Below are 17,045 nucleotides of genomic sequence, written 5' to 3' on the forward strand. Positions count from 1 at the left end.
GATAAAGTAACTTGCCCAAGGTCACACGGAACCGACACTGGGAATTGAACCAGGTTTACAGAGTCAGTGTCTTGACTCACTGAGCAACTCCTCTTCCCTTGTTAGACCTATAGGTCCTCTCAGCATAGAAATCGGGTGCAATAAACAGCACCAGATTTAATCCCAATCCTAATATCTTTGGAACTACAGAAGTTAACATTGGCTTTGTTTTATCTTTCACTGGAACAGGTCAGAAGCCTTTTCTTTTTCCTGAGAAGGCACAACTCCCAGTGTCTGACTCCGGCGAAGCCTTCTGCCTCTCGTTGTGAGTCAGCACGTACCGCATCGACGGCCTCTGATTCATTTCCTAAACGGAGACACGGAGTGCACTGTGCTCCTTCGCTAACGAGGGGACCTCAGCGTGGGCTGACCCCCGGGGGGAAGCCCCTGACAGCTCAGCCTCGGAGACATGTGCTGGTGGGCTGCCCGCGCCTCCCTCCCTCCTCCAGCCTTTTCCTGAGAATGTTTTCCCTACACTTTTATTAGCTGCAGATTCTGTTCCCATCCCAGTGAGTCAGTCAGTCAGTCAGTCAGTCAGGGGTCCTGATACTGTATGTCAGGGCAGCGAATGAAGCAAAGGAGAGCGCTGACGTTCTGCCTGTTCCACGGGGCCTTTGTAGGAAAGTCATCCTAAGGCACGTTCTATAGTCAGCCTTTCTATACAAGGGCCGCGCGCGCACGGCAGGGAGAGGGGAGCCGACAGACAGCGGCGAAGATGAGGATGTGTGTGTGTGTGTGTGTGTGTGTGTGTGTGTGTGTGTGTGTGTGTGTGTGTGTGTGTGTGTGTGTGTGTGTGTGTGTGTGTGTGTGTGTGTGTGTGTGTGTGTCAATGATTGCAGAACTAAAAAAAAAAAATTATTAAACTTATTTTTTTCTTTAAAAAATCTTATCTAGGACTTCCTTTCACTCACACAACCCATGCACATACATATACTCACACATACACACAGACATACACTCATATATACACACACATACATTACCTGCAGCTCCCGGCTCTATAGATAGGAAAAGCATGCGGCACGTGCAGGCACATTTGCATAGGCACGCGCTGCCACACGGCCGCATGCTGTATATAACAGCCCTTATGCAAATAAACTGCACCAGATATGTCAAGATAAAGCATTCCCATTGAAAGCAATCGCGTTTTCATCTCTGGTATTTAGCCCAGTTTTGGGACTATGATAAACACATCTAGTTATATTAAAGGAGCAATCCAAGCAGTTTTTTCCCCCTCTTTTCGGTTTCTAAATACACGATAGAAGTAGGGGGTTCCCGGAGCTGAACCCCATTCATTTCAGCTCCGGGGACCCCCTGCTTCCAGAGATACTTACCTCCGAGGGGGATGCCGGTATCTCTTGCAGTTTAAAGCCCCTGGTCACATGGGCCAATAGGAAGCTGCACCGGATGACGTCAAGGCTTGCTATTGGCCCGCAGGGCCCGGGAGCTTTGAAAATCAGCCATATAGGGAACCCTGGAGTACCTCCAGGAGCAGGAGGTCTCCAGAGTTGAAATTAAAGGGGTTTCGCTCTGGTAACCCCCTGCTTCAATCCTGAATGAAAAAAATAAAAACGACTTGGATTGCCTCTTTTATAACATGTATTGATGGTACCAACATATTCAGTAGTGCAGTACAATGGGATGTGAAAGACAATAACCATCGACATGGGCATATTACAATGCTAACATGTAGGAACAATATGCAACATGTTACCTGGAAATCTGCAAGGAATTTAGGGGATTATGTACCAAAATTTCCCGGCTGCAAAACTGGAGCAGAAACGAGTCCAAAGAACAGCTCCAGATCTTTATCTACGGAAAAACTCAAGTTCCCATCTATGGGATTCCTTTTCTTTTCTCAACTTGGTGCTTTATTTTGCCTCCATTTTGTATCTGGGAGACTGAAAATAGTAAATAGACCCATACAATCCAAAAGCAAGGAATTCAAATTAATTCCTAGACACCTGTTCTAGATGGATTGAGACATGAATTCATGGATTGATGCATGGATGGTTGAATTGATGCATGGATGAATTGATGCATGGATGGATAGATGGATTGATGCATGAATGGATAGATGCATGGATGGATAGATGCATGGATGGATAGATGCATGGATGGATAGATGGATAGAATGATGATGAATGGATAGATGGATGGATTGATGCATGAATGGATAGATGGATGGATTGATGCATGAATGGATAGATGGATGAATTGATGCATGAATGGATAGATGGATGCATTGATGGATGGATTGATGCATGAATGGATTGATGCATGGATGGATAGATGGATTGATGCATGAATGGATAGATGCATGGATGGATAGATGGATTGATGCATAAATGGATAGATGGATGGATTGATGCATGAATGGATAGATGGGTGGATTGATGCATGAATGGATAGATGGATGGATTGATGCATGAATGGATAGATGGATGGATTGATGCATGAATGGATAGATGGATGGATTGATGCATGAATGGATAGATGGATGGATTGATGGGTATATAGATAGCTTTAGGGCTATGTCAGATTCATTCAATTGAGTTAGAATTAAGGTGCTCTAAGGCTTAACACCGTTTAGTTAGTGTTCAATGTCTAGCAGAGCTAATATATAAAATATTACATATATATTATAAAGATAGCCAAGAATAACAATTTGTTGTTATACCATATGACGCGTTTGTGAAAATCATTCTGTCCCAAAGAGCTTGTAATCTATTAAGGTGTGTTTTTATTCTGAGACAAATAGTGATTTGCTCAATATCACAAGGATGTGATACTCAGTCTAGAATTGGTTTCTCCCACTTCAAAGACAGCAGCCACTCCTTCAATGATTTAACATAATATGACATCCCAGCTTTCATATGCATTTGGACTCAGACAGCCCCTTTTCTGCTTCTTCCCCTTCCCCACCCAGATTCTCACTCTCCCCCCTCCCAGCTTCTCACTTATCCCCTCTTGCTCTTTTATCCTGGCCCAGCTACTCCTCCCCATAGGATTTTGGCTTTCCAATGCAGTTTCTTTGGCAGCGTAAACATGCAGCCGAGTCTGAGCTCAGCCTCCCAGTACTGGGGCCAAGTGAAGGATCCAGGACGTTGTCTGAGGAAGGTCTCAGTCACTTGGAGTTTCTCACTCTTGACGGAAGGGTTGAACCCAAATGGAGTTAATTTTACTTATGAGTCTTGCTCACTAGAGGGTGATCTCACTTATGACAAGTCTCACTCATTTGAAGGTCGTCTCAAGCTCTTTAAGGTGGTCTCACTTACAATAAGTCTCACTCATTGGAAAGTTGTTTCACTTGCTAATGAGGTTCAATCATTGGTGGGTGTTTAAGCTCACTAGTTAATTTGCCCATAGTGAGTTTATAGAGAGGTAATCTTGGATTGAGTCTTACTTATTGGGAGGTGATCTTGACTCACTAGGAGATAGTCTTGCTCATTGGTACAGTAGGTGGTCTCACTCACTAGAAGTGAGTCTCATCCACTGGGAAGTGGTTTCACTTGCTTACAGTGAGTCTTGCTCCTTAGAAGGTTATCCCATTAGGAGCCTCACTCTGAGTCTCACTCATTGGAAGGTATTCCCACTCGCCCATTCAATGGAGGGTGGTAATCATTGTAAGTTGTCTTGTTCATTGTGTGTGTATCTAACTCAATTTTAGGGACACAGTTAAATTGTCTCTAGTAACTGGGTATGCATCCAAAGCAAGGAAGACTCAATTTCTAGGTAATTCCACAATGTTTCATTGGTTCCACTCGGAGTTAGAGGTCAAATTGTGAAAATGTAGCAATACAGAAAAATCATGTTCTCATTAAAATATGGATCCTTCCTAGGGCTAACATTGGTCAAGGAGTTGAGCGTGTACTGGGGAGACGCATCTGAGTGGGCTTGTTTGATATTTTAGGTGCTCAATCAGTGGCGGGCAGCTGCACTTACTTGTACTGAGTCTCAATCAGTGGCAGGCAGTCCCACTCACTTGTGTTGAGTCTAGATGAGTGGAAAGCAGTCTCAATCCCCTCGCCTCCTCCTCCACTTAGTTCACCTCAACCCTTTTAAATGGCACCCTGGCACATAGCAGCATGTATGTTGTTGAGCAGTTTGGCATGTAGATATTCTGGCATAAATTTGCGAGCCGTAAAATATAAAAACAAATGTTTAAAGTAGTGGAGAAGGAGTGATATGACTGAGTTCTTTTAATTATCGCAAACCCAAAATATGTTGGAGTGCATCTTTAAACCACTTCATAATGCATTACAGCCCCCTCCGTCAGTGGAGGGGTGAACTGTGTATACTGTGTATACATAGTACAGAACAGTACCTCTGCTACATCCTTTCTGATGTAATCACAGGCTGTTTGTTTTGTTTAGGAAATGAGTGCCGATTACAAGGAAGGAGCTATGTGTCCCAGACATTTGTACTAACCAACATTTTGGGGACTGGTCTTCAAAGCTCTAAAAAAATGTCAATTGATGCCACAAGACTCATTTTGAACTTGGGTCACCTGGTATCAATTTACCATCATCATCATTTTTTTTTCCCAACGTAAATTTTTAATTGGGTATCAAAGCAGAGAAATACAGAAATATAACATTATTGGATGGGTGACCAGGGGAGTGGGGATGGGTACATAAAAGGTGGCAGGGGGGAGGAGGGGGAGGAACAGCATTTTGGTGGAGCATCAAATACTTAGTACTCTACATAGGCTTATTATAATTTAATTCGTGGGAGGGTTCTGGGGCAGTCTCTTCGCAGAATATAGGGTCCGTCTCTGGGGGAACCGGGATAATAGGGAGAATCATATAAAATTCCATAACATGACATATGGGAAGGGGCAGGGGGAGGCGGCTGGATTGTCCCCTAACCGTGGCGTAAGGTTGGTTCTAGGGTATTACAGGCTGAGAGAGCCTAAGACTACATTTTGGCTAACTGTGTATGTTATCCAGGGCAGCCATACCTTCTGGAAATTATCATATAGGTCGTTCAGGAAACTAGTAAGTTTTTTCCATCGTACATATAAGCCATACCTTGTTTCTAATAAGCGGGATTGGTGATAATTTGTCCTGTTTCCATACACTTGCTAAGGCACACCGTGCTGTAGTGATATGAGTTATTAGCTTGTTTTCCTTGTGTAGTCTAGGAGTGGTTTGTTCAATAGAAACAACAAAGGATCTAGGGGGACATCCGAGCTCAGGATTTGTTGGATCCAGGATCTCACCCACCCCCAGAGGTCCTGCACCTGGGGCAAGACCACCACATATGTAGAAAAGAAGCCACCGCACCACAACCTTTGGGGCAAATGGGGGAATAGCCTGGGACATATTGAGCCATTTTTTCGGATGTGTTATACCACCGAGTCATAACTTTGTAAGCATTTTCTTGAATAGTAGAGTAGATTGAGCTTTCGGCTATGGCCTCGAAAATATCCTCCCAATCATCGTCCTCCAATTCCTCACCCAGATCGTTTCCCCATTTTTCCATAAATTTAAGCTTGACCTTGGGGACTTCAGCTGGCAGGGAAAATTGGCTGTATAACTTTGATATCAGCCTCTGGTGGGAGTCTGCCCCTAGACAGAGTCTCTCACACAGAGAGATAGCGCTGGTGTGCATAACTCTGGCATAAAAGTCCCTTAACTGGAGATAGCGAAAGATCTCTCCCGATGGAACTCCTCTATCCTTAACCAATTTGTCAAAAGGAGTCAACTTAAGGTCGTGGCTAATGTCGAAAAGTCTGCAGGTATTTGCTTGCCGCCAATTTGTGAAAAATTGTTTGGATAACCCCGGGGAAAAATCTCTGTTCCCAAAAAAAAGGGGTCATCGGGGAGTTTGGGTTGCTCAGCTTATATTTAAACTTGAGTCTGTCCCATAGTCTAAGAGAGTGTGTGAACGCCGGCAAAGTGGGATGTTTCAAAAGAGAGAAACAAAATAGAGAGTAGAGAGCCACAAAATACTTTCTACACATCATTTATTTTTTTTAAGTAAAAGCACGCCTCCACTTAAGGGGGCACCACAATACTTTACAGTCAGTTTAAGGACAAACTAAAATGATCTACAATTAATTTTGTTAGACAGGAAAAGCCCGAAGGAAGAAATGTCTTACTTCGTACCCAAAACAGTGGTAACATCAATATACACCTGATCTCTGGCGGTAGCGAGTGCCAGAAACTGCACATAAGAAGGCCCGCCCACCCAGCGAAGGGTGCAGTACCCTTGGCACAGACAGGCGGACCCACCACTGAGGACCTGAGATTATAGTCAGTATCCCTCTGAGGCATCAAAAGAGACTGCAGATAGGCAGTCCCTGGGCCTTGCAATGTTTTAAATGCCATAGCAGCCAACTTGAACTGAACACAAAAGATCACTGGAAGCAAGTACATGTCACGCAAGATGGGAGTAATATGCTCAAAGCGAGAAACACGTCTCTACATCTGAGCTCCAGTGTTCTGCACAAGCTGGAGCCTCCATGTCAGGCACACCTGTAGTCTTGCACATTCGGCATTCCCATAGTCCAACCGCGTTGACACAAAGGCATGGATCAGCGACTCAAGGTTCATATGCGACAGGAGTGGACGGAAACCTCTGAAACAGCCTCAGATAGTAAAATTAAGTCTTAACAACTGAGGCCACTTGGGCACGCATGTTCAGACTCTGGTCAAAGAGGATGCAGAGGTTACGAGCCGGGGACATGGGCAGCAGCTGTACATCATTGATTAGGGTCAGCTCGCAAACCTCCTGTCTCATACTCAGGGGTCTTGATGAACCTATAATCATTTGGTCTGTCTTGTCAGGATTGAGCTTCAGCCAATTCATCTCCATCCATGCTGCCACCTCGTCTAAGCAAGTAGTCAATGTAACAACAGCCGAACTTGCGCTGCCCTGGAAAGAAACATAGATCTGGGTGTCACCAGCCTACTAGTAGCACTTCAGACCATGCTTTCGGATGATATCGCCCAGTGGTCTTACATACACGTTGAACAGGAGCGGTGACAGCACTGACCCTTGAGGGACCTCATAGCCACCTGCTGGGTCGAACCTGCAGGACGAGGCAACCCATTTTAATGCAGCCTTACCGATACCAGCTAAGTTCCTCACGATCAATCCTGTTGAAGGCTGCTGAGAGGACCAACATGACAAGGCAGAAATACAGCCCTTGTCCATAGTCATCAATAAATAATTTGCCACACAGACCAATGCCAACTCAGTTCCATGAACGGCTCTAAAACCAGACTGCATGGGATCAAATCAGCCCTTTCCAATCTTACAGCTGGGTGAAAACTACCCTCTCCAAAACTTTCCCTACCATGGGAAGGTTGGAGATTTGATGAGCGTTGTCGTGGTCATCAACATCTAGAAGCACTGTGTTCAACAGGGGACGAACCAGCACCTTCTTCAAGGCCACCGGCACCTCCCCACTCAGCGGAAGGAATATGGAGAACTTGATCAGACCAGGCAGAAGGAGGCTAAGCAAGTAAGCAGATATACAAAAGCCCAAGCAGAAGATTAAATAGCCTAGTCGTTAAAGATGGGGGGCAAAACATTTGTGGGTATATACGGGAAAGGAAAAGGAGAAATTGTAATACTAAAGAGTACAGAAGAGTACTGTCATGTTGAGGGAAACAAAAGGATAGAAGATCATCCTAACAATTATATTTGCTCAGTTTTCACAGCAGAAGGGGAATGGGAGGAACCACAGTTAGGGAACAAGAATATATATGGGAATGAGGTGGACACAAGTTCCTTCACAGAGGAGAAAGTGTTAATGGGACATTCAAAACGCAAAGTGGACAAGTCAATGGGGCCCTATGGGATACATCCAAGAATATTAAAAGAGCTTACGGGTGTACTGGCAACAGCATTAAAACAACTATTTAGCGAGTCTCTATTGACAGATATAGTTCATATGACTGGAGTAGGGCAAATATAGTCCCACTTCAAAGATCATTGGCGACCTCAGCCAGAGTACTGTGTCCCATTGTGCAGATCATACATAAATTAGAGATTGTGCAAATAGTCTGCTGTCAAATAGTATTTTTTCCCATTGTGAATTTTGTGATTTGGAGAAACATTGGTCCAAAATCGTCCGAGTGACCCTCAAAAATGGCCAGGGTTGGGGATTGAACGTTTTTCTGTGCTGTACAGAACTCCCAGAGAAATTAACCACTGATAGGTTCTTCATGTTTCCAGCAGCCATCGTGATATCTTTGTCATAAGGCAATATGGTAGAGGAAAAAAGAAGGGTATGTCAGCACCACCAATTATTACATACTACAGAACATTAACCCTACCGTGCCAAGTGAATAAAAATAAAGATATATAAAGTTAAAAATGGTATGTCCTTTATTGTGTCAAGAAGGATTATTAAATATCCTTAAGTAATTTCCTAATCCCAGACCCCATTTGATCTTTGGCTTTCTTTAACATTTACAATGTATTGTCAGAGGTTCTCAACTCCGGTTCTCAAGACCCCCCCCCCCCCCCAAAAAAAAGGTCAGGTTTTCAGGATATCTCAGCTTCAGCACTGGTAGCTCAATCAGTCCCTGCTTCAGCACAGGTGGCTCAATGAGAGGGTCTGAAGACTGAGCTTCTGATTGAGCCACCTGTGCTGAAGCAGGGGCTGATTGAGTCCCTTGTGCTGAAGCAGGGAACCACTGATTGAGCCACCTGCGCTGAATCAGAGATATTCTGAAAACCTGACATGTTGGGGGGGTCTTGGTGACTGGAGTTCAGAACCCCTACCTTATGTCTATCCCAGTCAGTTTTTAATTCCTTGACTGTATTGGCCTCTGCCTCTGTATTGCCATCTCTGCTGGTTGGCTGTTTCACGAATCCACCACCTTTTTCTGTGAAGTAGTATTCCCTCACATTTTCTAACTATAACGTTATTAAATGATCTCTTTAAACCAGAGGGACCAGCAGCACATCCATCTGCTTAGCTGTTGTCTATTATCTTCTTGGTACTGATGAAGTTGCCGTGCGCAGATTAGATGCATCATACTTATATAAATCATGTATGTTCCAACAAACAAAAGAATTAAACATTTCCTGCGTTTAAAGCCAAGAAACTATGTTGCCGCCTGCACCTTTAAACAACTTCTTCACCTCCATGGATTCTGGCAGTAAAGATGAACTGGAATATACCGGCCTCACTGCGGAAATGTATTAGAAACTCTGAATCTGGTAAAAGATTTGGCACAGACGTGCGAGCTGCGGATGTCACAACCTGTGCACGGTTAGGCGTGAGAAGTCCAGGACGAGTTCGTAACAATCTCCCCCCAAAAATAAAAATAAATGTTTTTATCCTAGTAACAATGAATATCTAGACACTCTTATCTTGAATATACTTTGCCTTTTTTCCTTTCCTTTTTGATGAGGATATTTTAGGGCCCCCTTATGATATTTCCTGTAGAAATAGGTTAAAGTAGAAAAATGTGAAAAATCCTACTTTTTGTTTTTAAATCAATCAGTCCTGTAGTATTAGATAATACTGCCTGCATTTATTTTAACTACTAAAGCCATTTTTATTTTTTTTAATGTACTTACAGTATCATCCTTTGATTGCTACAGAAACCATTTAGAAAGTCATATCCACTCTCTCTTTTGAAACAGACTCTGACACACACACACACACACACCTTTTTTTTAGCTCTGCCCTTTGGCAGCAAAGTATTACAAACAGATCTGTTGCTGTGTTCCAAACAGCAGACTGTACACTACTCTGAAAGCTGTAACAATAATGTGTTACACTTAGTAATATATTGTTACATATCAGCTGCAGCATTTCACAAACGGCAGCACAAAGTTAGAAGGCGGCCATTATGTTAGGCCCACAATCAGGATTTTGACAGATTTATAATGGGAGCACCAAACAATTGTCAGCTTAGGTAAGAATGTGGAATGATACATTTTCACAGGTTTTACATATACAAATAAGAGAAAAAAAGGCGGGGGGAATGTAGTATTGCTGCTTTAATCGCCTAATTTGTCCTTGAGACCAATATGCGCGGTTCTCGATAACTCATTCAGGACTACATTGAGTTACTTTGCACATTGGTCTCTAAGGTTCAATATGCTTAGAAGTTGTTAATGCGGAGAAATACATTGCTGGTCGCCCTAGCCGTGAAGGGGTTAAAGAAAGGTAAATTCTGACAGAACCAAACATCTGGCTTCCCAGGTGGCCTCATGGCCATTTCATCCTCAGCTCTGCTACTGCTACAGGTGTGACCGCTGTCTGGACAAGCACAGCACAAAACGTCCGCCAGGCACAATTCTCACAGCGTCCCTTCTCAATCAGTCGTGGAAACGTGATGTGAATTCATCCCCTTCCTTCATCCTGCACCGGTCACATTGTCTCTGAGCTGATACATTATGGAAGCTTTTGATGTGCAAGTGCACTGCGGTAGTTACACGGTCCAGTGAAACATAGTAACACTGAGGATGCCGCTGTTCTCAGTCCTTGGCACAATGCCACTATTTCTTTCAAGCAGAAATACGGGTCTCACTTTGTTTTTTAATTACAGGATTGAAGCAGGGGGTCTTTGGAGCTAAACTGGGATCATTTCAGCTTCGGGGACCCCCTGCTTCCAGAGATACTTACCTCCGTATGGAGTGCCGGTATCTCTGCAGCCAGAGAAACGGTGTGCCTAACATAATGGCTGCATTTAAATGTCCTGTGTTATGCAGCCCAATAGGAAGCTGTGACGTCAAGGCTTCCTATTAGCGGGCATGACCAGGACATTTAAACTGAAAAGGGATACCGGCGCCCCCTACGGAGGTATCTCTGGATGCAGGTGGTCCCAAGAACTGAAGTGAACACAGTTCTGCTCCGGAGACCTCCTGCTGCAATCGTGTAATACAAAGAAAACCCGCACTGCTGCCTTAATGCAGGGCTGCGCAAACTATTTGCGCTGCGCCCCCCCTGCTTGATCCCCTGGTGCGTGTGCCCCCCCCCCCCTACCATGCTTCCCGGCGTGCGGAGGTCATGGGACGTCATGCCATGACCCCGCGGCGTCATCCGATGCCGCGTCGCCACAGCCGGCTGAATCAAGGTAAGTGGAGTGTTGCAGGGGTCTCACGCGATCAACCCCCCCCCCCCCCGTTTGCGCACCGCTGCCTTAATGCATTGAGAGCGATGGATTCTGTGTCACTGTCACCAAAACAATGGAGGGACAGTCTCATTAGACCAGTGGTCCCTTTTCTCTGTGTCACCGGGGAATATTTACTCAAGTCTCCCGGCTGCAAAGCTGGGGTACAAAAATAACGGCAGATTTATCAACCTACAGCAGGGGAGAGGGGGGCAACTCCAGTCCTCACGGGCCACTAACAGGTCAGGTTTTCAGGATATCCAAGCTTCTGCACTGGTAGCTCAATCAGAAGCTGATTGAGCTACCTGTGCTGAAGCTGGGATATCCTTAAAAACTGACCTGTTGACGTCCCTTGAGGACCAGAGTTGGCCACCCCTGAAGTAAAGGTATTGCATTGGAAGTTATTGGGGTTTATCCTTGTCCTGGTTTTCCAGCAGCAGGGGAGAGGAGGATAACTGATTATTCCCCGAGAATCCAGAAACACTCTGGCATGCAAAGTGCAGCTGATACCTTTGCCGGCAGCACACAGGTCACTTGCCTGTTCAGGGGTTTTTTATTGACACATTTGACAGGACATCAGCTTGTCTCACAGCGAGCAGAACTGCTGACATGCTGCAGCCCCTCGCTGCCCGGCACAGTACCAGGGTTCTGTTCTGGTTACTGAGGGATGGAGGGACATAACTGAGCAGCTTGGCAGCAGCACCTGAAGAAGCAGCAAAGCAGACCACGAACTGCAGCTTCTGTGCCCTTCAGCAAATGTTCATCTGTACAGATCGGCTGCCAGGCTCCCTATCCTTCTCCTAGCACTGAACAGATGACAATGATATCCTCAGGGCACAACCTGGCATTGTCAGACACTAACCTGTTTGTTTGTGTGTGTATATATTACATAGTTACACAGTTACATAGTAGATAAGGTTGAAAAAAAGACGTACTGTACGTAATATCCATCCAGTTCAACCTGTGCTAAATTTAGATGACAGATACTTTATCCTATATTTGTATTTACAGTATTTTGAGCCAGAGGAAGGCAAACAAAAAACCCCAGTGACACATCATCCAATCATAATGGCAATCGGATTTCTCCCTGGATCAAAATCCTTCCCATGTTTGTGTGTATACTGTATGTGTGTGTGTGTGTGTGTATATATATATATATATAAAACAAAAATGAGTAGTGCACGCTCTGTAGTGTGTACATGTATAAAAACATTGAGATTTATTAAAAAGTGCCCAATCACATGCACTAAGACAAAGATACGCATTGGAATAAAGATATCAGGTTACCGGAACCGGCTTGAAGAATCCAGTCCACAATCGTAGGCAAATCAGATGGAAAACTCCTCCTTAAAGATGTCAACCAGCGGCATAGAAATAAACCCACAAGGTGCTCGATTCGCCAATGCGCACGAGTATTAAACGTAAGGAGACGCTGGTGTGAATACCAGCAAGAAGTTCACACTTAATCTGCCGAGAGAACACTGCTCCGGCAGGTATAGGGACGCCAACCGCTTGAGTCCACTGGGTAATTCCTCGTGCACGGTATTGCACAACGTGATGACTTCATCAGGGGGATGACCAAAGTAGGAAAATACAAGATATTTATTAAAAAAAAAAAAAAAAAAATTAGAAAGTGATTGGTTATTAGGAAGCAGCTGATGGGCAAGATAATAAGATTTAAATGATCTTACACACATAAGATCACATATTCAACAACCCCAAATAAACACTGTGCAATGTATAAATACATGCTTATATCAAATACAGAAAAAATATATTAAAAATAATATATGGGAACAAAAGGAAAATGAATAAAAAAAAGGGAGGGGGGAATAAAAAATAAAATATGAATGATATATGTAATAAATACAGAAAATATAATAGTGATAATAAAATGAATTGAAATAATATAATAATATAAATAAAATAAATTAATGGTAACATGACAAACGAGTGTTTGATGCAGTCATGAGCAGATAATGCATTAAAACGACATTTTCTGCACATTAATACATCACCTACATATGTTTCTGTCCGAGTCAATGTAAAAAAAACCTGTATCTCGCATTTGATGGAAATCTGATCGCCAGAAAGTTGAATGGCTCCATTGAACCTATGCAGCTCAATATAACAGTGACCCCTTTCTAAATCCTATTAAATCTCACACTTTCATCCCACATTAGTAACTGATGCAAGAAGAGCGAAAGATTATGACACATGACACAGAGTGTCTAAAGAGGGGATCCAAAACTGCAATTTTATATAGCATGGAAGCTGGGGGTCTCCGGGAACTGAACCCCGTTCGTTTCGTCTCCGGGGACCTCCTGCTTCCAGAGATACTTACCTGCGAATTAGGTCACAGTTGCTGCTCTCCTCGGCTACCGGGATTCACAATATGTCCATTGTTTAAAGGTCTCGGGCCGTGCGGGCCAATAGGAAGCTGTGATGTCATCGGTGCAGCTTCCTATTGGCTCACAGGACGCGGGAGCTTTAAACTTTAAAGCCCAGCTAGCTCAGCCGGAACGGCTACCGGCACCTACTTCAGAGGTAAATATCTTCGGATGCAGTGGGTCCCCCGAGCTGCAATTAATGGTGTTCAGCTCGAGAGACCCCTGTTTCAATGCTATATATATATATATACACATTTTTAAAAATGCCGTCTTGGATTGCTCCTTTTAAGCTAATCTCTTAGCGTTCAATTAATAGTTATAATAGTATGTTCTTCAGAGCTTGATATAAGAAGCCGTTTTTCAAGACTTTTTTGGGGAGGCGGGGAAGGGGTTTCTAGTATGTGATTTTCTTGTTAGAAGAGATGCTGTGTACCTTTGCGTTACGTTTACTATAATGCATATTTTTTACTTAATTTTGTTTGTTATATTGCGGTGTTTTCTTTATGCCAAGTTTCCTCATTAAATGACACATCCCCAACTTCTGATTTCACATGGTAAATAAGTACCTTACTTGATCGGGGAAAGGGACACAGAGTTTTCTTTTGACACCACCATACCCCGTATTTACTAAGATGCATTTTGCCATAAGATGCCTCCATGCCCCAGAAGACACCTTACCGCCCATTGACTTGACTGGAATGTAAGGCCGCGCTTATAGAGCCGGCCACGAACGAACGCATTGGCGCCGTCGCGTGCACTTATAGGAAGCGCGACGGCGACAAAGTGACGTGGCGACGCGAATTTCTGCAGCCGGGAATATTTGATTTTTCAGGGGCTGTCGCGTCACGTGACAGCCCCTGAACCAACCAATGGCCCGGTCGCCCTCGCCGCCGCAAAGCGAAATACAACTTTTGCTAGCGGCGACGGCTACAAGTGACATCACGTGTTCGGTCGCGTCGCCCGTCGCGGGCACTATACGCGCGGCCTAAGGCTTCTTCCATCGACGGAAGGTGTCTTATGGCAAAAGACTGCTTAGTAAATATGGTCCCATATCTTTTTGTTCAGTACATACTGTGCTATAGTTCCCGTTTCCCTGCTACTCCTCCAAAGAGCAGGTCACATTTTATACCTTCTAGTTACAGTATTATTATTGAGTACCAATTGAACAGAAAATTTATATGAGTTTCCCATATTGTCTTCCAGCTGACGACTCCAAACTTTCCCGTGGTGGTGAAGCTGGGACACGCTCATGCAGGCATGGGCAAGGTAAGGACGTATCTGTACTATCCCCGCGTGCGCACTGCGCTGGGATTTGGGGAGCAGCTGCTGGGTAGTCTCCCTGTGCAGAAGTAAATAACCATCCGAAGGGTAAAAAAAAAGGGCTGATCTCAGTGGGCATTATTTCCTTTGATAAATCAGGTGCTGTTTTTTGTTGTTTTATTTTGCCCCAGTTTAGCAGCCAGCGGGACTTTTGTACATAACCCCCTTAATGACAGAAGCACCAGTAATGCATTACTAACACCTCTGGCAGTAACATGGTTAAATGCATGTTGGTGGACACCTGCCCACTGACCACACGTGGCCCCAGAGCCTGTGTACACTGTTACACCACGGCTTTTATTGCTGTTTCTTTCTTTTTTTACTACAAATGTTCACGTTGTTATAACCTTGGTGCAATAACTCGTTAATAAACGGAAATCTAGCATTGCAGCTTTTTTGGTTTGACTTTGATAGATAGATACAGGCGGCCCTGGGGAAGAACTTGTCGTGGTCACGATTGGCCACGGGCTTCCACCAATGGCCTTGTCCACAACCCAATCCGGCTGGCATTCAGGGATCATCGTTTTTTTCTTTTGCCCATCCATCAATTGGAGTTTTGCATTAAAGTCCCCGAGCTGCAGAAGTGGGGGGTAAAACAGCACTGGGTTTATCAGATATAATTATTACAATTAGAAGTAACAGGATTTCTCCCTGTGATAAATACAATGCATTGCTTATTTTATTTGTATTTATTTGGTTATTGCTGCAAAGGAGCCACAGCCGAAGTGAACACCGGGGGGAAAAAATCAGATTGATCTGAAAGGATTTATTTTGTTTGCTAAATCTTGTGTTGTTTTTTTTTTTGCCCCAATGTTACACTTGGGAAACCTAAGTTAAAGCTGCAGTTCAGGCAATATCCTGCATGTGTGTTTTTTTTTTAATAAATCCGTTCTGTAGTAAGAAAAAATACTTTTAGCATTTTCTGTTTTTAAAAAAACAACTTTGAAAGACCAATTTTCTTGTATTATATTTTAACAACCATTTACTAAGGCACCGCCCCTTCATATCCTGTCACAAGCCCTGGCACACCCCTTTGTGAGCCCTGCCCTCCCTCTTGCACATGTCAGTGCAGGAGTGCTCATGAATATTCATGAGCTTCCACTGAGTGACAGAAACAGAGGAAATACATTCCCCATATTTAAAGATGTCGCCAAACTTTGCCGATCAATAGACGGAGAACGAATTGACCGGCAGCTATGCAGTTCTTTAGGTAAGTAGAGATTGCCCACATGAAACTATTGAAGTAAAAAAAAAAAATATATAATTTTTTTTTTTTTTTAAAGCCTGAACTGCAGCTTTAATGACCCTCCATGTTTTGTATTTCCTGGTGCAGAAGGTAACACATGAGAAGTATTCTTATGGTCTGCATTAAATATCCCCATCAGCTCTGGATAATCTGCAACAGGGGCAGCCAACTCCAGTCCTCAAAAGCTACCAACAGGTCAGGTTTTCAGTGTGTCCCTGCTTCAGCACAGGGGGCTCAATCGGTGGCTCAGTCGAAGTGCTGAAGCAGGGACTGATTGAGCCACCGCTGCTGAAGTAGGGATATCTTGAAAACCGGACCTGTTGGTAGCTCTTGGGGACTGGAGTTGGCTACCCCCGGACTACAACATTATTCAGATACTTCTGGCGCTGCAGGGATTTAAATATGTCTATGACATAAAGCAACCCCCATTTATTTACGGGAACTGCAGAAGCACCCACACACTTCCCATCCAGTAGGGATACAATGGCGTGTTTGTAGTGATGTGGCACTGAGGAATAGCAGATCGGGGGACACCAGCCTGTAACCGCTACACGCCAGTCTCACTGGGGACCACTACAAGATTCGTCTTTAATCCATTATGTTTACTTGTCCTTTTCTTATCCTGATCATCAGTGGTGAAAATGGCTTAAACTAAGATAGTGGTGCACAGCTACCTAGGGCTTAACCCTGTGTCATTTGTATTTCACTCTTTGCTGCCAGAAGTAATGAAGTATTTTTCCATATAAACTGTCTTTGACTTTTTCCTGCTTCAGCGCCATAGACTGAGAGAGAGAGAGAGAGATCAGTGGTGAGATTATTATATTAGAGAGAGATGAGTTTGATATTTGTGTTGGCGTTTAAACCTTACCATCTCGTTAGCTCCCAAATAACTCATTAGTTATCTCTTGTTTGTGATGTCACCACATCCTCCTACATAGACGAGTAAAATGCAATGCGGGCGTC

At 43.9% G+C, this 17,045-nt stretch overlaps 1 protein-coding gene across 1 annotated transcript in view; it reads left to right on the forward strand.

The window, feature by feature from the left end:
* SYN3 (synapsin III) overlaps positions 1 to 17,045 on the forward strand; it is a 210,224-nt gene that overhangs the window by 158,342 nt on the left and 34,837 nt on the right. The window contains exon 7 of the mRNA XM_075599202.1: positions 14,720 to 14,782. Within this exon, the coding sequence (XP_075455317.1) occupies positions 14,720 to 14,782 (63 nt within the window). The remainder of the gene's footprint in view (positions 1 to 14,719; positions 14,783 to 17,045) is intronic.

The sequence above is a fragment of the Ascaphus truei genome, chromosome 5 (genome assembly GCF_040206685.1).
Source record: "Ascaphus truei isolate aAscTru1 chromosome 5, aAscTru1.hap1, whole genome shotgun sequence".
NCBI lineage: Eukaryota > Metazoa > Chordata > Amphibia > Anura > Ascaphidae > Ascaphus > Ascaphus truei.